Source organism: Primulina tabacum, chromosome 1, assembly GCF_025594145.1.
Source record: "Primulina tabacum isolate GXHZ01 chromosome 1, ASM2559414v2, whole genome shotgun sequence".
Lineage (NCBI taxonomy): Eukaryota > Viridiplantae > Streptophyta > Magnoliopsida > Lamiales > Gesneriaceae > Primulina > Primulina tabacum.
This window is the reverse complement of record NC_134550.1, coordinates 52,969,637-52,995,604: the sequence shown is the minus strand read 5'-3', so window position 1 is coordinate 52,995,604 and position 25,968 is coordinate 52,969,637. Positions and strand designations below refer to the sequence as shown.

The following is a 25,968-nucleotide window of genomic DNA, read 5'->3' as shown; positions in this document are numbered from 1 at the left end:
CCAAAGTCTTGATATTCACACCAAACTAAATGATCAATTATTCGTCCACGTGTAACAACGATGAATTTTTATTATTATTTTAATTTTTAACAACCATTTATCAGCAAAAAAAAAGTTTAAATTAATCAGAACGGTGCAATGAATGAAACCTTGGATCTCTCCGATTTGAGAAGAGATTGGTCCAATCAGAGTGTGTATCGTAAGTTCAATGGTTTAATTATTATTATATTATATTATTATTATATAAATAAAAATATAACTTCATCGCATTAACAAGTCTCCGTTTGGATGAAAACAAAAAATAAAAAACACTCTTTCAAAATGGAATTTAATATTTCTCCGAAAATTAAGTGAAAAGTTAAATTAAAAGTTACCATAAGTCCAATCCCATAATCAGTGGAACTTTTTACCTCTACGGCTAGTCAGTCCCTCAACTTCATGAAACACAGACAAATTTTAAAATCTTTTATTTAGGTCATTTTTAAAAAAAATATTAGTTTTTATATCAAAATTATTATTTATTATTATAAATATGAACACGATTGATATATTTTACAAATAAAGATTTATGAAACCGTCTCATAAAATACTTACTTATTCCACGGATTATCGTAGAAAGTCCCTTTCCATTGCTATATTTCTTTCCTCTGAATTGTGTTTGGACATAATTCAGGGAGAGCTTATTATTTTGTAAAAATATTTAATAATAAATAAACTAAAATTTTGACCATATCAAATGCAAGTTTTTGGTAATTATTTAAATTACACGCATTTCTCTATTTATATATATTTTTCCTCCCGTGATGCGTTTGTGAACAAATCCTTCGTTTTAAGTTTGCAGTTTATAATTTGGTTAGTAATTTATTATATCATTATTTTTTTAGCAAGGCAAGTAATTTGTTTTACCAAGAAAGATGTGAAAAGTTAATATAACAATGAGTATGTCTCTTATGAGATGGTCTTACGGATCTTTTTATCTGAGACGGATCAATCCTACCGATATTCACAATAAAAAATAATAATTTTAGCATAAAAAGTAATATTTTTTTATGGATGACCCAAATAAAATATTTGTATCACAAAATACGACCCATGAGATCGTTTTACACAAGTTTTTGTCGTAATAATGTAGATGATTTGAAGCTTAGGATGAGTTATTATATTCGAGATCTAATTATATCAATTTTTAAAAAAAGTTAAATAAAATAATCCAAAAAATATTTGAAAAATTATATAAAAACCAAAGATTGACTTTATATTTTGGGATCTTGTGTCCTACAAAAAAGCAAGAGGTCCTATGTTAATCTAAAATTACAATATGTGCCACTCTCCTCATCCTTTCTACAAATAACGATTCCCAGGTCCCAGCGAGCGAGTTCCGTGTATAAATCTGACCCGAATCGGTGAATTCATGGGCTGCCCCGGCTGCTACATAGGCAGCTGTTGTTTGACCCCGTTGAACGAAGAAGTTGGTATTCGCCGAAGCAAATGCCGTTGAAAATGGACAGATCCATCCGAGAACTGCGTCGTTTTGCCTCTGCTTTGCTCCCGAGTCTCGTTTTTCGTGCTTTCTCTCCAACTGTCGCTTGAAACCCTAGCCGGAGTATCTGGATTTACCTTCTTAAGGTTTGGATCCGTTACTTTTACGAACATGCATTGTTGTGTACGATATGTCTTTTCGTTGATTTTGAATTTGAGCGGTGTTTTAATTTTGGGGGTGTATTGAGCTCTGTTTGCATGCGGATTGAATAGGTTCTGGGGCTAATGGCGGTGGCGGAGGGGGTCACGAAGCTGCTGTACGTTGTAGTGGTGGACGATGATGCGGTCGTCGGGAAGAAGGATTTACCGTCGTTTCGGTACACGCGTTCTGTTCTACAGAGCTCTCTTCAGCTCATGGGTTGCAAGGCTCGGCATGCCTTTAAGGTTCTTTTTTAATTATTATTTTATTGTAGAAGATATTTTAACTTTCCTTTTCAAAGTTTGCTAGACCTGTGTTATGCATGTGTGTTTTTGGACACATGCATGACTTTTAAGATGTAAAGTGTGAACCTCGTGTGCGATTGTTCTCTTTCACCCTTTGTGCGTATGATGATCGATTGGAAATTATGGTGAAAAGAAAAATATTGATTTTCAGATATAGAAATTAGGGACAGAACTCAGGTATTTTTGCTTGTTAGTTTATCTAATGTTATATTCTTAACACCCTCGATATACAATTTACCGAGTCTTTAGTTTGTGGATCAGTGGATCCGAGAACGGGCGTGCTTTTTTATCATTGTATTTTAGGTTCATAAATTCCTGTTGTGGTTTTTGTCAATTGTAGTACATTTCATCAGAATAGCTCATGATACGGTTCTTAAAGTAGTGAAACAATGATGCATATCTGGGCTTATGCTTCACGTGTCACGGGAATCTAAATTGTGTTTTTACCATTCTCGTGAAAGTACATAATCGTCAGATCTCTTACCATTTTGATCAGTTGAAATCTTTATTGGATTATTTATTTGTAGCAGTTGGTGTTTCAGTAATTTGATTCAAACTTGCAATAAGTTGCTTTATTTTTGTAAACAAACGAGTAAGATATATTAGATTCAGGACATCTTGAATTTGCTAGCAGAATTTCATGTTTTTTCTCAAGAAATGATCCCATGTATTTATGTAGTGCAATCCAAACATGGATATCTTGGTCTTCTTGCGCCTATCCCTTTCTAATTTCTTGAGCTTTTTTTGTTTGTAACTCTGGCCTTCCTAATTTGTTCAGGTTAGTCAAAGGGTATTTGAAACGATGAGGCAGGAAGGGTCGGCTGATAAGTTGGCTTCAGCTTTTGTGGATGTATCCCTCAAGGATGCGAAAATATATCCTCATATGGAGACAGTATGTAGCGCTCATGCCTGCTTGGATAAGGCAAACTCTGATCAGTCAGCTCTAGAGGAAGATAAAGGCAAAGGGGAACCATTTGAATTGTACAAAAGGCGCACCACTGTGGTTGTTAGAAGAAATTTTTTCCTAAATGTTGTTGGTGGAGCTCTTTCTGAGTACAAGTATGTGGGGCTGAATCAAAGGGCTGATTTAATATTAGCTTGCAGGTACTGTTACCATTTTATGCCATCTTAAAATAAATATGATATTTTAGGTTCAATTTGAAATGAGACGACTATTTGTAAAGAGAGTCTTTGTATCGTTGCTGGCAAAGATAATTGGTCATGCATATTTTGTATTTTAATAAATAATAATAGTGCTTCTGAGATTCATCATATCACTTAAGAATTTTATGTGTCTGCATGTACTTTCACAACTCACAACATTTTTAGATGTGATATCCTCGCATTGAAATTTTACAACTGTTCTTCATTTAGATTTTTAGTGGCATACTTTATTAGCCAAGTCCGAGCCACTGAAATATTAACTTACTCATGGGTGTAAAATTCACTTATTAAAATTGCGGTGAGATATTATGGTTGCTGGCTGATGTGCCTATTAACACGATGTTACAATAAAGTATTAAATTTTGAATGTGCTCTGTTATTTTTTTATTTTTATTTTTTTTACTTTTAAAGGTTCTTGTTATGTTTTTATTCTGAGTGTTTGCGCTAATTTCAGAATTCGAGAAAGAAAGGAATCTGTGACGGTGCTACTGTGTGGTACTAGTGGCTGTGGAAAATCTACTTTATCTGCCTTACTGGTATGTCTCTTGTTACCTTGAGTTTGGTTTCTGGTTGAGTTTCTTTTATTTTGTTTTCTTTTCATTTTTAGCGTCTGAGCTTCCGCAAGTTTTTTAACTTTTACAGTGTCACAGACTCACAGTTGTATGAAAATGTTGAGTCAAGTCAATAAATCAATGTGTTTTTACAAGTTTTGTTAATCTTTTGTGACACACTCTCTCTTATCAAATTGGATGTTTAGAAAATATTTTCATGAATATTCAGTATAATATGATGTGAGATAAGCACATACGTGCCTTTTATGGCCATACAGGGACTTTCTGTTTTACCTCAGCTGTAATATGAGTTGTGAAAATGTGACAAGTGAGTTTTAAGTGTTGAGAAAATAATGGTTCTTGCTTTTGTCTCCAAGCCTACCTATGACAATTCTAACTTATTTATATTTTATGACCTTAATTCAGTTATAATGCACTAATTTCTTTACCATATATGGATGGTTGCTCTACCGATACAAAGGCATGTGTGCTCTTTTTAATTTGTTAAGTTATACACTATTCTTTCAGGGAAGCAGGTTGGGAATTACGACTGTTATATCTACTGATTCAATTCGGCATATGATGCGGAGCTTTGTTGATGAAAAGCAAAATCCACTACTGTGGGCCTCAACCTATCATGCCGGGGAACATTTAGATCCAGTAGCTGTTGCAGAAGCGAAGGCCAAAAAGAAAGCAAAGAAATCAGCTGGCATTTCAGCTGCCTCGTTTGGCAAGGATGACGCCTCTAGTATTCTAACTGGAAAATCCGAAGGAAATATTTCTGGTAGGGATGTTATCAGTCAGAAGCAGATGGCAATTGATGGATTCAAGGCACAGAGTGAGATGGTGATTGATAGCCTTGATCGGTTGATTACTGCATGGGAAGAACGGAAAGAATCTGTAGTGGTGGAGGGCGTTCACTTAAGTCTCAATTTTGTGGTAATGGTTTTTACTATGCATTAGTTCTAGAAAATTTGTGCAGAGACATGCCATGTCTTTTATATCAGAGGCCAGATTTGATTATGATTGAACTTTGCCATGCAGATGGGGCTCATGAAGAAACACCCTTCAGTTATACCCTTTATGATTTATATTTCAAATGAAGAGAAGCACCTTGAAAGATTTGCTGTTCGCGCAAAGTACATGACACTAGATCCTGCAAAAAACAAGTATGTTAAGTATATACGAAATATCAGAACAATCCAAGATTATCTATGTAATCGGGCAGATAAACATTTGGTGCCAAAAATAAACAACACTAATGTAGATAAAAGTGTAGCAGCCATTCATGCGACAGTTTTCAGCTGCCTAAGAAGGCGGGAAGCAGGAGAGCAGCTTTATGATCCAATCACAAACACAGTAATTGTTGTTGATGAGGAGTACAGGAGTCAGTGTATTGCCAATTCCTTGAGTTCTAAAGGAATGTTTCAGCTGATCCAAAGGCAAGGTTCTAGTAGGCATTTGATGGCACTTTTGAATGATGATGGTTCTGTGGCAAAGGCATGGCCAGTTGACATGATAGATGACAATGGCAAGCCCATTATTGGTTGCTCCACTGGGAATGGAATTGGAACACCTGTGTATGGGCCGCTGCAGATTGGAAAAGCAGAACCTGTCAACCTTCAGTTTGGTCACTTTGGTATTAGTGCTTGGCCAAGTGATACTGGGGGCACAAGTCATGCAAGCAGCATAGATGAGTCAAGAGGTGAGCTGACTGACAATGGCAGTAGATACTATTCATCCTGTTGCAGCTCACCAATGATGTTGTCTGATGGGCCTGCCAAGGAAGTAAGTTATAACATCACCAACTACAAAGTGAACTTAAACCGTGAAGTTGGCTAATAATGTGAAATTTTGAACATAGTTTTCAAACATAAATATGCTTTCAATAGGTTGGGGCATGGAAGTTTCAACCTACGATGCCTGTCTGGTTCTAATCGTGCTCTTTTTTTCCTTTTTTCCCTTTGTCCTTTTCACAGCTCAAGGAAGAATTGTCCGTTGATGGTAGTGAGGAAGATCTTGAGGAACCACCTGAAGCAGACAGTGACGAAGATTTAAGTGATGAGCAGAAACAGCTCCAAGAAGAGGTAGGAATATGTAGTCAGAAAATTTTCACTTTACATACTACATTCAACAGATCCTCGGCGTGAATTTTGTGATACACTGTGACAAGGTATGGCAAGTTATAGCAACTGGGTAGTGTTTGCAACCTAAAAAAAAGATAATATTTCCATTTATAAGCTTCATGATTTATGGAAAAGTTAAGTACTTGATATTGCCATTTATAAGCTTCATAATTTATGTTATAGGTTTATAACTAGTCTGATAACTCTTATACTTGTTTTTGCAATTTGGATGTAGTTGATTTCATTGGTTTCATTGTTTTTGTGTTGATATGTTTTCTATTTTGTTTGTTGTAAAAAAGGTTTCTCATTGCTTGTCATTTATCTCAGTTGGAAGGGTCTGTGGATGAGGGATCAACGAAATCAGATGAGGAGTATGACGATCTTGCTATGCAGGACATTCCAGAAAGTGGTTATGCCTCAGATGACGACGAGGAATTTGTCAGTAAAATGGATTCACACAAAGTGGTGTCCTCTGCTGTAGGAGACCAAACAAACGAAAATGGCTTTGATGACCTGTTCGAGACGAAAACTGAAGCCCTATCAGAGTCACTAAAGCATGCGACTCTCACGTCTCCTTTCAGAGATAATACCGAGAAGAGAATACCACCACCTTCCGTGGGCCATAGATTTAGGAAACGGTCACTGAGCATCCCTTCATTTGGGAAGCGTGGAGCTTCAAGTACAACCACTAATGAAGCAGTTCGAAGGTAGTGGTGCGGTTTCCTTGGGTATACCTTCACTTTGACCGTAACTCGAAGGTCTTTTGATCTTTCTTCCTCCCGTTTCATAGCTTTGAGGCATTGTTAAGACATTGTCAGTAGACAGAGCTAACTTGTTTCCGGAGTTGGGTGTTTTGTTACTGTTTAGCGTTGAGGACTGAGGAGCTCGGACGGTTGAATTTGAGATTTCATAGGCAAATGTATTTTCTTTTTTTGGAGGTACATACATGCAAGGATGTAAATATTGGTGTACTTTTTGTCGCAGATTTAGAAAAAAAGTATTTGGTTACTTCTCCTTGTCTGAAAACAAAATGTTGAGAATCTCAGGCTCGTGTATTATACATCTCAAATCATTTTTAAAAAATATATCAAAGTAATCCATTTCTGCCCCTTCCCGTATACGATAACACTATCGCATCAGGTATGGAAAAAAGTCGTTCAAACGCCGTTGATGCTTTTAGGATTTAAATTTGATGGGTATTTGAAGGAAGAATATGAAATGATTTCATATTGGGTTGTCAATATCTCAAAAAATAACTGTTGAAATTGAAAAAATAAGGAACTGAGGTTTGAAATCGATCAACGCATCTATTTCAATGCAACATTTTTATTCATTGTTCTATCACGGGCTTGCAAACTGCGGACTCTCCAAATTTGAATATCACAATTGAGTATCTGTTATCATCATTTATTATAAACTAAATTTCACAATTGAGTATCTGTTATCATCATTTATTATAAACTAAATGAATTATAAAAAATATTACACAAACACATAACGTATGTATCAGTGCACTATTTATTTATTGAGTGTGACTGGTAGATAAGAATAAGAATTAACATGGCACGCATATAAACATACAGAAAAGTTATGGTATGGCAAATATTATGTACTCTATCTGTTTTCCGAAACATAAAACGATTTGTTTACGAAAAATAAATAACAGCTAAATTACAAAGAGCCCAATTATTATTATTATTATTATTATTATTAGCAAATTAAATGTTAGGTGGGTTGTCATAATCAATTTATTTATTATATTGCATGAGTTGTCGACATGCTTTGGAAATGAAATTTGACAAGGAACCGTATAGCAATAGTTGACGAAGGAACAAATTTTTTAACGCGTTGGAAACGCGTTTTTTCACCTATAAATAGAACTCTTTCGTTTCAGTTTATTGCATCCCAAAAACTAAAGCAATTACAAAGCTTCGAAAAATAGAGAGAGCATTTGAGTGTTGAGTGTTCTCTTGTGTGAGTTGGAGAAATTATTTTTCTCGGTTATACTCGGGTTGGGAGTGTGGGATATTTAGTGTATCATTGTGTACACTTGTTGTAATATTTCTCCTGTTATAAAAGATCTGCAGCAGCTCCGTGGACGTAACATATTTTTGGGTGAACCACGTAAATTTTGTGTTCTTGTTGATTATTTTATTCCGCATTTTTCGGCTCTATATTATCATCGTGATCGGCATCGCTTCGGTATAATTTCCCAAAAACTGGTATTAGAGCTTTCCTTTTGACACCAACATCTTCATTCCCTTCTCACTCATATGTCCAAGTCTAAAATGTCATAGACTTGAGTTGGCCATGGAAGATGAGATGGATTCACTGTCATCCAATTAGAAGTGGGAGTTGACAGAACTTCCGCAAGGCAAAAAGGCGTTACATAACAAGTGGGTGTACCGGTTAAAAGAAGAGCATGATGGTAGCAAGCGGTACAAGGCAAGACTTGTTATAAAAGGCTTCCAACAACGGGAAGGAATTGATTACACCGAGATTTTTTTCCGGTGGTTAAATTAACCACTATCAGGACTGTACTTGTACCAGTGGCGAAGGAAGACTTACATTTGGAGCAGTTGGATGTAAAGACTGCGTTTCTTCACGGTGACCTATAGATGAAGAAATTTATATGAAGCAGCCACAGGGCTTTGAAGTACGGGGAAAAGAGAGAATGATGTGCAAACTTCAGAAGAGCTTGTACGGTTTCAAACAAGCTCCAAGACAGTGGTACAAGAATTTTGATGGATTCATGAGTGAAAATGGTTTCCTAAGGTGTCAAGCTGATCACTGCTGTTATGTGATAAAGTTTGATGGTTCTTATATCATACTACTGCTATATGTAGATGATATGCTAATAGTTGGAGCTTGTCTGGAAGAAATTGATAAATTCAAGAAAGATTTATCAAAGGAATTTGCCATGAAAGATTTGGGTGCTGCAAAGCAAATCCTTGGAATGAGGATCTTTAGAGACCGGGTGAATGGATTCTTGAAGTTATCTCAAGAAGAGTACGTGAAAAAGATGGTTAGCAGATTTAATATGGATGAAGCTAAATCTCTGAGTACTCCTTTGGCTAGCCATTTCAAACTAACCAAAGCACAATCACCATCGACGGAGCAGGAGCAGGCTTATATGAATAAGGTTCCTTATGCTTCTACTGTCGGAAGCCTCATGTACGCAATGGTGTGTACAAGACCAGACATAACACATGCAGTAGGAGTTGTGAGCAGGTTTATGAGTAATCCAGGAAAACAGCACTGGGAAGCAGTTAAATGGATTCTGAGGTATTTGAAAGGTACTGCTAGTTTGTCTTTATGCTTCAGAAGGTCAAATTTGGGCTTACAAGGTTTTGTCGATGCCAACATGGGTGGTGACCTGGATGGTAGGAAAAGTACTACTGGGTATGTGTTCACATTAGGTGGTACGGTCGTAAGCTGGGTGTCTAAACTGCAAAAGATAGTTGCACTTTCGACTACTGAGGCTGAGTACGCAGTCACAGTAGCTAGCAAGGAGATGATATGGTTGAAATCCTTTCTGGAAGAATTGGGTCAGAAGCTTGAAGATAGCACATTACACTGTAACAGTCAGAGTGCTATTCATTTAGCAAAAAATCCTGTTTATCATGCTAGAACAAAGCATATACAGGTTAGGTACCATTTCATCAGATCAGTGCTGGAAGATGGAGTCTTGATGCTTGAAAAAATTCCTGGAAGTAAAAATTAAGCTGATATGCTCATGAAAACGGTAACCATTGACAAATTGAAGTTGTGTTCAACTTCAATTGGACTGCAAGAATAAATGAGGAGATATGAGCTGCTGCATTAATGGTGTGAATTCATGATTGAAATCAAGTCTTCAAGTGGGAGAAATATTAGGTGGGTTGTCATAATCAATTCATTTATTATATTAAATGAGTTGTCGACATGCTTTGGAAATGAAATTTGACAAGGAACCGTGCAGCAATAGTTGACGAAGGAACAAATTTTTTAACGCGTTGGAAACGCGTTTTTGCACCTATAAATAGAACTCTTTCGTTTCAGTTTATTGCATCCCAAAAACAGAAGCAATTACAAAGCTTCGAAAAATAGAGAGAGCATTTGAGTGTTGAGTGTGTGAGTAGGAGAAATTATTTTTCTTGGTTATACTCGGGTTGAGAGTGTGAGATATTTAGTGTATCATTGTGTACACTTATTGTAATATTTCTCCTGTTATAAAAGATCTGCAGTACCTCCGTGGACGTAGCCTATTTTTGGGTGAACCACGTAAATCTTTGTGTTCTTGTAGATTATTTTATTCCGCATTTTTCGGCACTATATTATCATCGTGATCGGCATCGCTTCGGTATAATTTCCCAACATTAAATGCATATACACAGAACACGTTCAACTATACATAATCTCCACCTATTAATTTGCATGAGTATTTTAGCTTTTTTCCCCATAATTAAATTAGTATTTATTAATTCACACACACACACACATATATATATATATTTTAAGGAAATAAAATTTTTGAAAAATATTTGAGTATGTGTCTTGTGAGACGGTTTCACGAATCTTTATCTGTGAGACATGTCAATCCTACCGACATTCACAATAAAAGTTAATACTCTTAACATAAAAGTAATATTTTAATGGATAACCCAAATAAGAGATTCATCTCACAAAATACGATCCGTGAAACCGTCTCACACGTCAAAATATTTTATACCCTCTTAAACTTGCTTTATCAATTTTCCCCCAAACTTCGGGCCCACCCGTAAAATTTTATTCCCTTTGCCAGTTTGGCGGGAGTTCATAACACAGGACAAAAAAAACTCTAGAGCTAGAAAAAACGGTCCCAGAAATGGAAGAATGAACGAGGAAATTTTAGACCATAGTCAGTAGAAAAAAATGAGCGAACTGAAGAACTCAAATTTGAAATCTCCAGCCACCATCTAGAAGGTCCACTTCTTCAACGGTAGGTGCAGCTATTGTTGATTCTCCAATGGCTGACATCTTCCATTCACACCCATTAACATGTGCAGAATATCCTCTATAAATAGAGGCTTCAGCTCGTTGTTTAAATAATCACATTCCCAGTTGAGGAATCATAATCCCAAGTAGAGAAGAGCCATTGAGAGTGCTGTGAGGATCTGAGAGTTTTTATTTCTGTCTGTAAATTAAATCTATGAATTGAATAGATTGATTTTTTCTCTTCAAATTAGTTTGATCTTTGATAGTTTAATTCCCAACAAGTGGTATCAGAGCCTGGTTAGAGGTATTAGCCATCGAATGAGAGCTCTTTGTGAAAAATTCGATTTCGTGAAATTGTCTGAAATCTTGTTTTGATTATACCACGACGTAGCTCTCGTTCCCATGAGTCTACTGGTATTTTCAGATCGAAAATCGGACATCAATCGAATTTTCTGTGATTTTTCAAAAGTTCTTTACGAAGAAGATGATGAACAGTGCCCGCTACGTCATTGCAACGTAAGCGTCCAGTCAGTGCCACGTCATCAGCACTATTCAATTTTTCTGAAAATTGCATTTTGGTCCTTATACTTTCTGCTCGTTTCAAAATGGTCCTTTATCTTTCCTAAAGTACAGAATGGCCCATGAACTTTTGGTAATGACTTAGAAACCCCTGAACTATCAGAAAATTATATAGCGATCCCAAAATTTTTAGCAATAGAATTTCTGACCCCGAAGTGCCTATTCCACCATTTTCGGCCGTTCCGGACACAACGATGTACTCCGTTTTACGAGATTCAGCTCCTATTTTGATAAATAAATATTGAAGATGACCACAGAAGAGTCAACATCATATTCTGGAGCTATGATTATGCTCACGGCAACCAACTACACGCTGTGGAAACCTCGGATGGAAGATCTCCTCAGCTGTAAAGATTTGTTTGATCCCGTAGAATTGAAAGGTGAAAATCCTGATCCAACCAAAGCGTCAGAGTGGAGGAAATTAAACCGGAAATCTATTGGTCAAATCCGACAATGGATTGATCATAGTGTCTTCCACCATGTTGCACAGAAGACAGACGCATATGCTCTCTGGAAGAAGCTGGAGGACATGTACCAGGCCAAGACCGCTCGGAATAAAGCCCTGTTGATGAGACGGTTAGTCAATATGAAGTTCAAAAGTGGAACTTCTGTTGCCGAGCATACCAGTGAGTACCAGAGTCTGGTAAATCAATTATCGTCTGTAGAGATGCCGCTTGGAGATGAGATGCAAGCACTCCTACTTCTCAGTTCACTTCCTGATAGCTGGGAAACACTTGTAGTTTCTCTCAGCAACTCGGCTCCAGATGGCAAACTTACCATGTCCATGGTTAAGGATGCCCTGTTCAACGAGGAGGCCAGGAGAAAGGATATGGGCACAGACCAGACTCATGCCCTTGTCACAGAGCCCCGAGGAAGACAACAAGAGAAACAACAAAGGGGTAAAGGCAAATGGAGAGGCAGATCCACCGATGGCAGAAAACCTTCGTATAAATGTCATCATTGTGGAATAGAGGGTCATATGAAGAAGAATTGCTACAAATGGCTAGAGGAGCAAGGCCAGAGCAGTTCCCAGTCGAAGAACAAGGGTGGAGAAACGCTAGTCATAATTCCTGGAGATGTAGCGTTCTGTTCGACCCATAATGAGACATGCCTTCACGTTTCAAAAGAAGACACATAATGGGTGGTAGATACTGCAGCTTCCTACCACGTGACTCCGCACAAGGAATACTTCATGACATACAAAGCTGGTGACTTTGGAGCAGTGAAGATGGGAAATTCCAGTTCCTCTGGGATTGTAGGAATTGGAGATATCTAAATAAAGACAAGTGTTGGAAGTACAATCACTTTGAAGGATGTCCGACATGTGCCAGATATTCGGCTCAATCTTCTTTCTGGAATAGCCCTTGACAACCAGGGCTATGATAATCATTTCAGCAATGGCACATGGAAGATGTCAAAGGGTGCTTTGATAGTCGCTCGAGGACACATTTGTGGCACACTGTACAAGACTCACATGAAGATATGTACAGACACCCTCAACGTAGCTGAGAAGGAGGGTTCTCAAAATTTGTGGCACCAGAGACTCGGCCATATGAGTGAGAAAGGTTTGTCTACCCTAATAAAGAAAGAGCTTATCATCGTTGACAAAGATGCTGCGCCAGATCCTTGCAATCATTGTCTATTTGGTAAGCAGCACAGAGTCTCATTCAGTTCCTATTCAACGAGAAGATCAGAGTTGCTCAGTCTGGTACACTCTGACGTTTGCGGTCCCCTGGAGGATGAATCACTAGGCGGAAATAAATATTTTCTGACGTTCATTGATGATGCTTCTCGAAAGGTGTGGGTCTATTTCCTGAAAACGAAGGACCAGGTATTCGAATACTTCAAATATTTCATGTCATGGTAGAACGTGAGACTGAGAAGAAATTGAAGTGTCTCCGGTCAGATAATGGAGGCGAATACACTTCCAAGGTGTTCGATGCGTATTGCAAAACATACGGCATTCGACATGAGAAGACGGTCCCTCGCACCCCTCAACACAACGGTGTAGCCAAAAAAATGAACCGGACAATCATGGAACGTGTTCGGAGTATGCTCAGTATGGCTAAACCGCCAAAGTCATTCTGGGGAGAAGCAGTCAGAGCCGCCTGTTACCTGATCAACAGATCACCATCAGTACCACTGAATTTTGAAGTTCCGGAGAAACTGTGGTCTGGAAAGGATCCATCATACTCACACTTAAGAGTATTTGGATGTTTGGCGTACGCACATGTATCCAAGGAGCTCAGACAAAAGCTTGATGCAAGGAACACTCCATGCATTTTCATTGGCTATGGAGATGAAGAATTTGGATACAGACTATGGGATCCAAAGGAGAAAAAGGTGATCAGAAGCGGGGACATTGTGTTCCATAAAAGCCAGACAATAGAAGACATTGAAAAACCTACAATGTCTCAGAAGTCAAATGTTGGTGCTCTAAATTCAGATGCAGCACTAAACCCGTTCGATATAGTGACAGAATACATGCCAGAAGCAGAAGCTGAGCAAGAAAGGGGTGTTGAGCAGGGGGAGCCACAACCCACTCCACCAGATGTTCCAGGATCATCACAAGGCCCAGATGATGGTGAATCTTCTCAGACTATTCCAGAAGTTCGTAGGTCTGAACGAGGACGGATTCCATCTAGAAGATACACAGAATCCGAGTACCTTCTGCTTACTGAAGATGGAGAACCAGAAAGTTTCCAAGAAGCACTATCTCATAAGGACAAAGAAACATGGTTGTCAGCAATGCAAGATGAGATGGAATCTCTGCAGAAGAATCACACTTATGAGATCGTAGAACTTCCAAAAGGGAAGAAAGGTACTAAGAAACAAATGGGTGTTCAAGATGAAGAAAGATGACAGCGGACAAGTGGTGAAATACAAAGCACGATTGGTAGTCAAAGGATTCCAACAGAAGAAAGGAATTGACTTTGATGAGATATTTTCACCAGTAGTCAAGATGACGTCAATCCAAGTTATACTTGGCTTGGTAGCAAGTATGAACTTGGAGCTTGAACAGAGACGTGAAGACAGCTTTTCTTCACGGAGATTTAAAAGAAGAAATCTATATGGAGCAGCCAGAAGGTTTTGATGTTTCGGGTGATAACCTCGTTTGCAAGCTTAAGAAAAGCTTGTACGGTCTAAAGCAGGCACCAAGGCAGTGGTACAAGAAGTTTGACTCATGCATGGCAAGTCAAGGCTATAAGAAAACTGCTGCAGGATGAGTGCGTTTACATTCAGAAATTTTCAGACGGGAGTTTCGTTGCTCTTCTACTTTATGTAGACGATATTATGATCGTGGGAAATGATGCAACGAAGATTAGTCAGTTAAAGAATGAACTCTCTAAGTTTTTTGAAATGAAGGACTTAGGACCAGCTCAACAGATTTTGGGAATGCAGATTGTTCGAGACAGAAACAACCAACGGTTATGGTTATCTCAGGAGAAGTACATTGAACGTGTGCTCGGGAGGTTCACATGAACAACGCCAAACCAGTCAGCATTCCACTTGCCAATCATTTCAAGATGAGCAAGAGTGCATGTCCTTTATCCAAGAAAGAGATCGGGGAAATGTAATCAATACCATATTCTTCAGCTGTTGGAAGTTTGATGTATGCAATGGTATGCACAAGGCCAGATATTGCTCATGCAGTGGGAAAGGTGAGTCGTTTTCTCTCCAACCCTGGGAAGTAGCATTGGGAGACAGTAAAGTGGATTCTCAGGTATCTAAAGGGTACTACTAAATTATGTCTTTGTTACGGGGGAGCTGATCCAATATTGGAGGGCTATACGGATGCAGATATGGCCGGAGATATTGATAGTAGCAAATCTACTTCAGGATATATCTACACTTTCGCGGGGGGAGCTGTCTCATGGCAGTCACGACTGCAGAAATGTGTTGCTTTATCCGCAACAGAAGCAGAGTATATTGCTGTCGCTGAAGCTGGGAAAGAAATGTTGTGGCTAAAGCGATATCTTCAAGAACTTGGAATCAAGCAGAAAGAGTACAAGGTACATTGTGACAGTCAAAGTGCTCTCGACTTAAGCAAGAACTCCATGTACCATTCCCGTACAAAGCATATTGATATTCGATATCATTGTATACGTGAAGTTATGGATCGACAACTGTTGAGACTAGTTAAGATTCATACGAAGGAGAATCCAGCAGATATGTTGACAAAAGTGGTAACTCGAGAAAAGTTAGAGCTATGCAGAGACATAGCTGGAATGCTTGTTACGGAAAAATTGTTGAGCAACGTCAAAATCGAACTTGAGGTAATTGAAATGGAAACTCTCGTGTGCTTGATCGTCACTTCTCTATTTTTTGTTTTGTTTTTCCGATGTTAAAATTGGGTAGCTTCTCAAATCTTTCAGAGAAAATGTTGTCAGGCAGTCTTGGAGTGTTCTTGGGATGTAAGCTTCTTGGCTAATGAAGACCTGGGTGAGAAATTCATTTTTCATATGTACTGTTTCTGTCGTTTTTATTTAACTAGTACTTGATTGCAATTTGCAATAACGAATGTTCATTTGGCTACATTTGACTGATTCATAATTTTTGTAAAGCATTTATCAGTATGATTTTTTTAAAGAATTTTAGCTGACGCCACCAACCAGATATTTGGGTTTCCACAGAGGTGTTTATATCATTAGATATTTGTCATTTTGTTAAAACTCAATGTTGATTTATCATGTTCAAAATATAGATGAACTATTGGAGCAACTGAAGAAATAACTGAATGCAGTAGAGGGAGAAAATGCAAATATTGAGTGTGAAATGATGGAGCTTTTAAGAAGATGTGTGGAAGGTAAGAAGGCCTTTCTTTTATTCGAGTAGGTGCGAGGGTGGCCCTACCCTCTCAATCTAAAAATATACATATTTTTACGTGTTTGTTTTTAATATCTAAGTTTCACCAGCTAAACAAATATTTCCTCCGGTCGGCCCCTATCTCATCCCCTCACCCCAAATAATGTGGTTTCCGATGAGAATTATTTGTTGTTGGTTCTACTGATAATGATAAATTGGAGTGCGAACAGGAGAAATTAAGTCGTTCCTCGGACTTTATGGAGTCACAGGTCATGTTTTTATTTTGTGTTTGTTGTCATGCCTTGTGTTTTATTACACTGTCTATTTTAAATATTTTGTTGTGATTCTCTCTGTTACGAGCTACTGAAACAGTGATATGTGTGTGTGTGTGTATAAAGGCAAGATGTTAAATGCACTAGTTGCATGTCGGAGTAGGTATTTTTCTCATGAAACAAGCATAAGTAACAATCTGGAGGTGGCTTAAAGTCTTGCACTCAAAACTTGTACTGTTGATATGAAGCATATTTTAAAGCTACCATGCAGCGATTTTTACTTGAACTTTGAATCTTCATGTCCTAACTAGATAATGGAGCTTCATTATAGTTGCTTGTTATTAATGGATCAAGACCTTTATCTATCCTAATATTAGTGTCCAAGATAACCTCATTTCATTTTTATTTTTCCCCCATGTTGAGGGAATGTAAGGCGAGGAAAGGTGATTTGAAAGGAAGGAACCACATACACTTTGTATTTTACTCTAAATTAGTTGTATTACATATATTTTGTGGTCAACACAACCTCTCAAATAGAAATGTGGTTCACTGTAGTTTGTCTTGAATCTGTTTCCTGGTTATCATCTGTCAGTACTTCTGCTAAAAACTTTTTGTTCATGGCGCAAAGACTTGACAAAGAAAAACAGGACAAACAAACAGATGTCTCTCATGAGGCAGCTTATAAGGAAACCCTTTCAAATGCACATGACTATAGTTTTGAGGTTTATTTATTACAGCATTTGCCCTTTCTATATTTTTGTTGACGAACTAATATACAAATTTTTCCATCATGTTTCAGTAAAGGAATATCTTTCTATCTCTGAGGACTGAGGTTAAAAGTTTGTTTTCCTCATGTGTGATTTTCTTTCGCACAGTTGCACCTGCAATATTGTAACACGACCATGATTTATCAGTTATTCTACTTTTAGCTTCATGGTGGTTTTGTCTTAAACATGGATCCTTTTGCATTTGCGTTGAAATTGTTTTGTTGAAAATTATGAATGATATTGTAATTAAACCATTTCTCTAATGATGCATTTCTTTTTTGACATGCTAAATCGGTTTTTAAGTAAGTTTTTGCCTTTTTGTTCCCCCTTAAGATGTTGGAACTCAATCACCGGATTGAGAAGAACAAAACAACTTTGAAGTCATTGCAAGATCTGGATTCAAATATTCAGAGGTTTTATCTTTTCAGAAAGAATGGAATCCATTATTCTTTTTTAATCCAAGATCTGACATATGATTACTCTTGTCTCCACAGGTTTGAAGCCGCAGAGAAAATTGAAGATTTATTGACTGGCCTCAGAGTAATTTAATTTGAACGAAACCACATTAGGTTGTCCTTGAAGATGCACATCCCAAATTTAGAAAGTGTATTGTGCCAGCAAGAAATAGGTGTCATTGAGCCTGAACTGAATTATGAGCTGATAATAGAAATTATAGATGGAACCTTTGAACTAAAGAATGTTGAGGTAAGGACACTTTTTAAAGTCATTGAAGGTGATGCATTTCTCAATCAAATGTGTAGTAACAATATTCTTACAGGAACTGAATCTGATACTTGAAATTAGTTACCAGGGTACATAATTTTCTCATTAAGTTCTTTGAAGGTGTGAATGCCAAGAACTTGTCTAAATAACACAAGTGTTGTTTTGCATATGATTCCCGTAAGAAAAATTATTCAGTATATTGAATGAACTCAAACATCACAGTTTATCCCGTTATACATGATCATTGCCGCATACCTGATGGGCGTGGGTCATTCCTTAGTGCCTGATATTTGCCTATAAAACTCTTTCTTGAAAATTATTGCTCCTCTCTCTTTTAAAGTTGGATGTCCACAACGTAATTGACTCTACTCCTGGCTAACATCTGGCTATAAATAGAACTCACAACATCATATTAATTGATATTGTAGTATTTCTCTAATTTTCTTAGCAAGAAAACCTCACCTTGAAACATTCTATCTTACAACATTTCATGCATTTCGAGATTTTTTCTTATGTTCATGAACTTTAAACATAAGCTTTACACTGTAATGATGCTAAGAGCCATAGTTATTGTCGTTTACGCAATCTGATGACACAAACACTCTGTATTTGATGTTCTGTGTTTTGTTTATCTTGTGGTTCTTACTGGACATTTACTTTGCCTTCTTTGTCAAGTTCCTCTGTTTTTCTGTAACCTTGTTTATCTTAAAGTCATTGAAAGTTACTTTTGAGATAGTAGTTGAAGATGACCTCGCAAGTTATTGTTGTTGTCATTTTTAAGATCATCACTAGTTACATTATTCTTATATTTGCTGACTTGGATATGTCTGCAGGTTTTCCCAGATGATATATACTTAGGTGATATTGTTGATGCTGCAAAGTTTTTCAGGTTGGTGCTTTCTTTCATTCTTTGTAGCTTTTCAATTTTTTTATTTTCATGTGTACACAGACTGTAAACCTTTTTGATAAGATGGATTGCCTCTAGGCCTGTAAATTTCCGATATTTATATGGATTCTAAGCTTGACAAAAGTTAAAACTTACATTACCTGGTGAAGATAATAGTTATGGTCATATTTGGTGAAACCTTTGAGTGTGATTAGAGGTGTTTGCTATTTTATACATATTACTACGCAACAAATATGTTTGTTTACGGAAGTTACTAAATGCTAATGGCTTTGGTGCTTCATGTTCAAAATGAAGTTCATTAACAAATGCTAGGAGGTCCACAATGGGGCTTATGGATTATGACTGATTGCAAAATTCATATAAACGATAATATCCTTAATTTGTTAAATTAGTTTGTAAAATACGCATGATTGACGCGACAAAAAGTAACTAGTTGGCATCAGATGTGATCTCTTTTCTTTGATTAATATCCATGCCGCGTGAAGAGTTTGTTATGGCGAATGAGGAAGACCTAAACCTGAGTAAATTAAGCATCATATAATTATTTTGAACGATAGATCCATGTCTCTTCCATTTTAATGATCGACTCCTGATAAGTATCAAATTTAGCTTTCTTTTCATGACTTTCACCTTTTTTTCCTTGTTTTCTGTTCTAATCTTTGAATTCTACTGTGTATAATCCCTTTGATTTTGCTGTATGTATCGTGCCAAATTATATCACATTCTCATTATTGTTTGAGAAAACACTTTGCTGTTTAATTGCATAGGTGTAAGGGCTCGAGCCAGCACTCCAAAGAGATTTCTTTGGCTGGCCTTTGCAATGTTGTGGTGAGCAGTATTAGTGCTTGATTCTTGCTTTTCATCAGATCATATATCATTGCTTCACAGTGCAATTTTGTTTTTAAAAATGAGCGAAGCCTATCTAGAAAAACTACTTTGTAAAGCTCGATGAAATCTGTGTTTCATCAAACATATTGTTTGCCTACACTCTTAAGGACTGAATGATTTCTTGGCCTGATCTTATGTGCCTATAATTTGTAGGAATCAGCGAACTCGATGAATGCATCTATACGTCAGAATATCTCAAGCTTCGTGGATGAGATTGAGGAGATACTTATGAAGCAAATGCACACAGAACTTCAATATGATGCTATCCCTCCTAAGTGAATGATCGTGTATGTTTCTAACCTAGCCTGGCTGTGTTGGAACAAATTTTTATGTTTAATTTGGTGGAAGACCTCTCCTTATTCTAGTTCGAGTTTGTGCTGTGCCGTATCTTAGATGGGCTTCAGACTAACATACAATATCTTGCTCTTCCATTTTCGACAGACCTGAACAGAAATGTCTGATCTATTATTGAGTTGGTAACCAAGCAAATTGTTTGCTCTTGATAAAGGTGGATCAAGTTGGGGACAATCATGACTTACGTAACGAAAAAAAGCTAAAATTTATGTGTGTATATATATATATATATATATATACACACACACATATATGTATATATATACAAAAAGAGGTGGCCAAGAGATCCACTCTTTTTTTTGACTTCCCAGAAGCTCTGGTCACAAAAAAGAAAAAATTGATATGATCTATACGTTGAAACCTACCAAAAATGGTCCCTTTGCATGCAAAATCTCTTCTTTTTACTCGTCGTTTTTATTCCAAACAAAACGTATGCGGCAGGCATCTAGGACCACCTCTATATTCGCTAGGACCACTGTACGGTTTTTCTTTATTTTATAGTAATAATATAAAAATAATTGAGTAATAATAATAACAATAATTATAATGTTAATATTATTTTACTCCAATCTTTATTATTTACACATTATTTGGGTATCAAATCATGATGGTTTTCCGTTTTAGACATAAAAATAGAATGCATTTAACATAAAGTGGAGTTTCTATAAGGCCATTTTACTAATCTTTTACTTTTATTATTTTTAATAAGAAAAACACCCTTAATTACTCCTCAAGTCTTAAAATGGTAATGATATCTCAAATATTCGGTAAAATTTATCAATTCTACATTCTATTTTAACAACAAAATTATTTAAAACGAGTTTTGAGATTCATTCGACGAAAAAACGAAAAAGAAAAGAAAAATCGGAATAAAAATTAATAAAACTACTTATTGGTTGTTTGGTATTTAAATAAAATTGAATCTTCAAAATTTTCTTGTAACTTGGATTTCCTGATTAATATTACTTGACTTATTTGCATGATACAATATTTTTTTATTATTTGTAGCTCTATTGTGTTTATTTTTAATATCATTTTGATTTTTGTCATCTGAATAATATATATAAAAAAATTTGGGATGCAAATAAATAGAATATTATAAAAATTGAAATAAAAACTAGTTTAAGGAAAAATTTATATCGATTATTTTTTTATTTTAATGAGACATGAACATTAGTTTTAAATAGATATTGTAAATTTTGGTAAAGATTCTTGCTTAGTACTTTTTAATGATTGAAGTTAGTAACTGACACATGATAGGATAAACATGTGATATATAATATAATGATAAGTTAAGGATAAATAAGATGTAGGATATTATATTTAATATTTGGTATGATTTTAATAAGAGTGATTAAATTTATATATTAGATTGTAATGATAAAATTAACCTTATCATAATAAATTTTATAGTTTCAAAGTTGTTGCTTGAGTTTATATTTTTATCTGTTTATGCGCCGATAGTGCTTGCATGATTTATTTATTTTTACCTAATTTTATATATTATATAATATGATAATTGAGCCCTTGATTTTGTGAGTCAAGTCAAATATCAATTTTTAAGGTTAATCGAGTGATACTAATAATTTTATTGATATTTATAAAAATTATTTATATAATTATCTCGAATTCATTTATATAATTATCATATTATATAATATATAAAAATAAATAAAAATATTTATTTGATTTTAATTTCTACCTACTAGCATAGATTTATAAAAATCATTTATAAATTGAGGGCAATTAAGTCATTTGTAGTGTATTTTATCATTAAATTAAAATTATCACACCTAATAAAAAGGACATTTTATCCTTCTAAAAAATTATTTATCAATATCATGGCCTTTTTAAAAAGGTACCAAACATGGGATAAGGAGGATTATTTATCAATCTCTCCCTTATCCCATGTACCAAACTATGCCTTATAGTATATAATATTAGTATTCCAATAATTTAAAGAAATTAAATAATTAAGGGGTACTTTTTTCAACTTGTAGAGTAAAAAATAATCGTGGAGTGTGATTAGTAAAATATGAAGCTTAAAAAAAATATGAAGCTTAAATATCACTTCCTTTTCTATGATAATAATAATAATAATAATAATAATATAAATTGAATGACATTAGATTTTACATGTTTAACCAATGTCAACATTGAGTTTGGTGTAGGGATACGAGTGAACAACTTGGTACAATGTCTAGGACTTGGCTTCCTTCTTGCCTTGCGTTTAAGATCCGCATTTGGTTTTCCACCGACTTCTTACCAAATTCATACCTCCAAAAGATAATTTTGCTTGTAAACATATAACAATTTTGAGTAAGTTTTTTGTGAGACGGTCTCACGAATTTTTATCTGTGAGACGGTCTCAACCCTATCGATATTCACAATAAAAAGTAATACTCTTAGCATAAAAAGTAATATTTTTTTATGGATGACCCAAATAAGAGATTCGACCCACGAAATTGATCCGTGAGACCGTCTCACAAGAGTTTTTGTGAATAATTTTTACATCACTAGTAATATTTTCTTTGGAAAATTCCACAATCGTGCTCTAAGCTGGTCTAATTAGTTATTTAGTTAGTCAAAATTAGTTTTTAGTACGATAAATTGACTCTTTTTTTCTATTTATAATTCAATTTTTGATGGATTGTTGATATAATGTCGGACATTATTGACATGAAATCAGATACTGCATACATTTCCAACGAGATATCAATACTTCGGTGAAATCAACTACATATGAAATGAGTTTAATCTCAGCAAGATAAGATTCATAGATGGAGAAATGAGAAAATATTTAACAAATCATGGGGACAAACTTTCGGTTAATTGCCAGACTCGGTTAAGTTTCATGTATGGTAATTTTGTGACCACGAGTTGAACCGTACACTTGGTCGGATTTTAGGGTTTAGAGGATTAAGATGTGTAAAAAAAAAAAAACAAGTGATGTATAACATGTTTTGATCATATAAAATATTTCAAAATCATTATCTACTAACTTGTTCGATTTTTGTTTTTTTGTTGATGATTAATTCTTCAAAGTTTGGTTTTGGTCGTCGATGCGGCATCGGACAAGTGAGCATTTTCCGGTGACATGTTATTACTCTGGAAAAATAGGACTGAAAACTAAAAAAAATAATATGTGTAACAAGATCAAACTTTAAAATTAGGTGGATTATCACACACATCGAAAATTTTAATGAACCAAAAAAATTATTTTTCGTACTCAAGTCGATAGTTACAATTCAAGTATAAGAACCAAAATGCTTCATGTTAAATCATATTCTAAATCAATTTCAAGCACTTGAGCCACACATTACTTAAGGTTTTGAGAAATCTTGAGATCTCTCGCATTATCAAATGATATTTCAATCTCACACGCGTTCGTCTTTTTTTTTTCGAGTTATAAATAAAGTCGTGTTTTTATCACAATGTATATACATATTTTTGCCAATACGGATAGCTGTGAACCTTCGATGATTAGAGAATGAAAACTTACTGAAGGAAAATTAATGGAATTCTTGATTCATGCATGCTTTCAAGGATAATTTTTGCCCACAACTTCTTATTTAATGTACTTAGAGTTACATGCTTTTAAGGATCATTGGACACATACATACATACATGCCATGCTGATAGTACGAAACGAGGTACTCTCATTATTTTCTTGCTAATGAATGATATTAACAAATGAAAGTAAATTTAAAAACAAGTACAATCAATAATTTTACCATGTGTATGAACACAAAGGAAACAGGAAATTCAATAAACGAAGCAGAAATCAATAAAGGACTTAAAATTTATAGTTTCATTTATAATTTATCAAGAATTATAGGTTGCTCTATGATTGAAAATATTATGTGGGAATTATGGGATTTTATTGTCGATTACTGCTATTACTATTCTTTTTCTGTTAGATGTGGAAACTAACCAAATGTAGAAATCTTGCATCAAAAAATAGATGTAATTGGGAAAGGCAAAGGAACAGTGGCATTAGGAGGTTAGAAATTGATGAAAAAAACTTTTCGAGGAGGAGTTTATAGCAGGAGTAGGCCAAGTCGCGCGATGGTTTGAGTGTAGGTCCAAATGCACCGCAGATCGTGACTGCTTGTGGAAAAAGCAAGACCCGGCCATTACCTATACACATTACTATCATGTTGAAATAAATTTTCAAAGAAATGATCGAGTTTCAAGAGAAAAATCTCAACTTTTTGTAAGAATTTTTGTTTGATAATCAAGTTTGAATCTCCTCCAAATAAGACAAGAAAACATTATGAACGGAAAGAAAAATAATACAAGTAATAAATCATAGTGATTACCTCTTCACACAGAATTTGATCTTAATTTGCTGAAATCATTCATGTTTGAAGCTGAACTCAAAATGAGCGCTTTCCAGTTCGATTTTTCCTTGGATTCACAATTGATACGGCAACAAAGTATGCCCTGTAAAATCAGAAAGAATATAATGTGTAACAAGCATGAAATACTTGGTACTTATGAGGAAATTATGAAACGAATTACAAGTATATTTACCCTCCACGACGATTGATTGATTTTCTTGATATAAGAAAAAAAATGAACTGTACACAATAAAGTTCCGTGAAAGGTTTTTCTTCATAGAGGAGTGGTAAAAGATCTGTATTTAGAATGGAGTTTCTTCAAACAGAACCAACTCAGTTAATTAAAGAACAAAATAAATTAATAAAATATTCAGTTTACACAAAATACCAAAAATCCTACTTGTCAGAATCATATCAAGAGCAGGGAAACTGTGGGTTTTGCTATCTTTGATCCAACGTGCCTGAGACCGACCCTTTTAGCTGGCTTTGTAGTCGTTTATTCCCGATGCAGCATCATCAAGATTCTCATAAAGTATCAGCTTCGGTACTGAACAGGGACTGATCCAAGATTTTCGTTCATAATCAAGAAAAAGATTTATCGAGTTTAATATTGATCAGCTCCATGTCTTTGCATGTGAATCTTGAAGATGCTACACCAGAAAACTACGACTGTATGTGTAGATCCATGCATAAAACTGAGTCTTCAGGATTTTCAGAGAGAACCCTTCAATCAATTTCATCTGTCAATGGGATTCTTAAGAAATATGACGGACAATATACAAGGATGCGGCTTGAGATTTGGGGGAGATTTAAAAGTTATGTTCGTAAAATACACAGTAGCTAGCACACAAGAATCTTTGGTCTTAAAAAATCAAAGAAAAAGAGTAAAAAAACAACCCTAATCAACAGACTAGATCAATAAATCAGAAACACCCGATTTGATGGATTATAAGATTTAAAAACTTCCAATCGGATTCATTTGAGAATCAACTGATATCAGATAAATCCATCCACTCTTAGCAGAAAGAGAAATAAAGATGGATTCATATTCTGATATTGATTGGCAGAATTTGCATCTTTGACGATGAAGCTAGAAAGAACCACATAAAAAAGAGTTGAGAAAATTATATACTTTGGAAAAAAAAAACGAAGCAAATTCCAGAAGAATATCCATAAATCAGTGAAAGAAAGAAAGAACAAGAAAACGAAATATGCTTATAATGATCTAAAATTTGAGGGATCGTCAAATATAGTTCAGCCACTGAATTGAGCTGAGCTTGATTGTTTTCTGCGAGGAACAAAAGCAAAAGTGGGTTCTTTGAAGAAAAGGGTCAGGGAACTCACGCTCCGGGAAGGTGTTTCTTGAATATATAATACACACACGTATATATATATATATATATATATATATACACGAATTTATGTATATCTATCTATGTGGTGGTTTGGGTTAGTGAGTATTTATTGCACTTTTTTAATATTTAACTTTTTAACAAATTTTATTTATTTATTTTTTGTTTGCACCTCTCTTTTTCCAAACCCTAATCTT

General features: G+C 35.4%; 2 protein-coding genes across 8 annotated transcripts; both read left to right on the top strand.

Annotated features, from left to right (window-relative positions):
• Nucleotides 1-1,276: 1,276 nt before the first annotated feature.
• LOC142548762 (P-loop NTPase domain-containing protein LPA1 homolog 2-like) lies at nt 1,277-6,832 on the top strand. The gene is made up of 8 exons (XM_075657275.1): nt 1,277-1,626; nt 1,753-1,923; nt 2,762-3,087; nt 3,602-3,683; nt 4,227-4,637; nt 4,743-5,486; nt 5,678-5,785; nt 6,152-6,832. Exons 2-8 carry the CDS (start codon nt 1,765-1,767, stop codon nt 6,533-6,535), a joined length of 2,214 nt encoding a protein of 737 aa, XP_075513390.1. The 5' UTR covers nt 1,277-1,626; nt 1,753-1,764; the 3' UTR covers nt 6,536-6,832.
• An 8,764-nt stretch (nt 6,833-15,596) lies between these two features.
• On the top strand, nt 15,597-20,239 carry LOC142548722 (uncharacterized). Of its 7 annotated transcripts, XM_075657219.1 has the most exons (8): nt 15,597-15,636; nt 15,736-15,802; nt 16,065-16,166; nt 17,538-17,617; nt 17,699-17,909; nt 18,761-18,816; nt 19,602-19,662; nt 19,876-20,239. In XM_075657219.1, exons 5-8 carry the CDS (start codon nt 17,787-17,789, stop codon nt 19,999-20,001), a joined length of 366 nt encoding a protein of 121 aa, XP_075513334.1. In that variant the 5' UTR covers nt 15,597-15,636; nt 15,736-15,802; nt 16,065-16,166; nt 17,538-17,617; nt 17,699-17,786; the 3' UTR covers nt 20,002-20,239. The 7 variants fall into 7 exon arrangements, with proteins under 7 accessions (XP_075513334.1, XP_075513365.1, XP_075513356.1 ...); XM_075657250.1 differs by lacking the exon at nt 17,538-17,617; XM_075657226.1 differs by lacking the exons at nt 15,597-15,636; nt 15,736-15,802 and adding an exon at nt 15,809-15,995.
• Nucleotides 20,240-25,968: the final 5,729 nt, after the last annotated feature.

Coding starts and splice junctions, on each gene's coding strand:
- LOC142548722 (XM_075657250.1), top strand. CDS start 17,787: ATGCACATCCCAAATTTAGAAAGTGTATTGTGCCAGCAAGAAATAGGT. Junction 18,817..19,601: donor GATGCTGCAAAGTTTTTCAG/GTTGGTGCTTTC, acceptor TTAATTGCATAG/GTGTAAGGGCTCGAGCCAGC. Junction 19,663..19,875: donor CTGGCCTTTGCAATGTTGTG/GTGAGCAGTATT, acceptor TATAATTTGTAG/GAATCAGCGAACTCGATGAA.
- LOC142548762 (XM_075657275.1), top strand. CDS start 1,765: ATGGCGGTGGCGGAGGGGGTCACGAAGCTGCTGTACGTTGTAGTGGTG. Junction 3,684..4,226: donor CTACTTTATCTGCCTTACTG/GTATGTCTCTTG, acceptor CTATTCTTTCAG/GGAAGCAGGTTGGGAATTAC. Junction 5,487..5,677: donor CTGATGGGCCTGCCAAGGAA/GTAAGTTATAAC, acceptor TCCTTTTCACAG/CTCAAGGAAGAATTGTCCGT.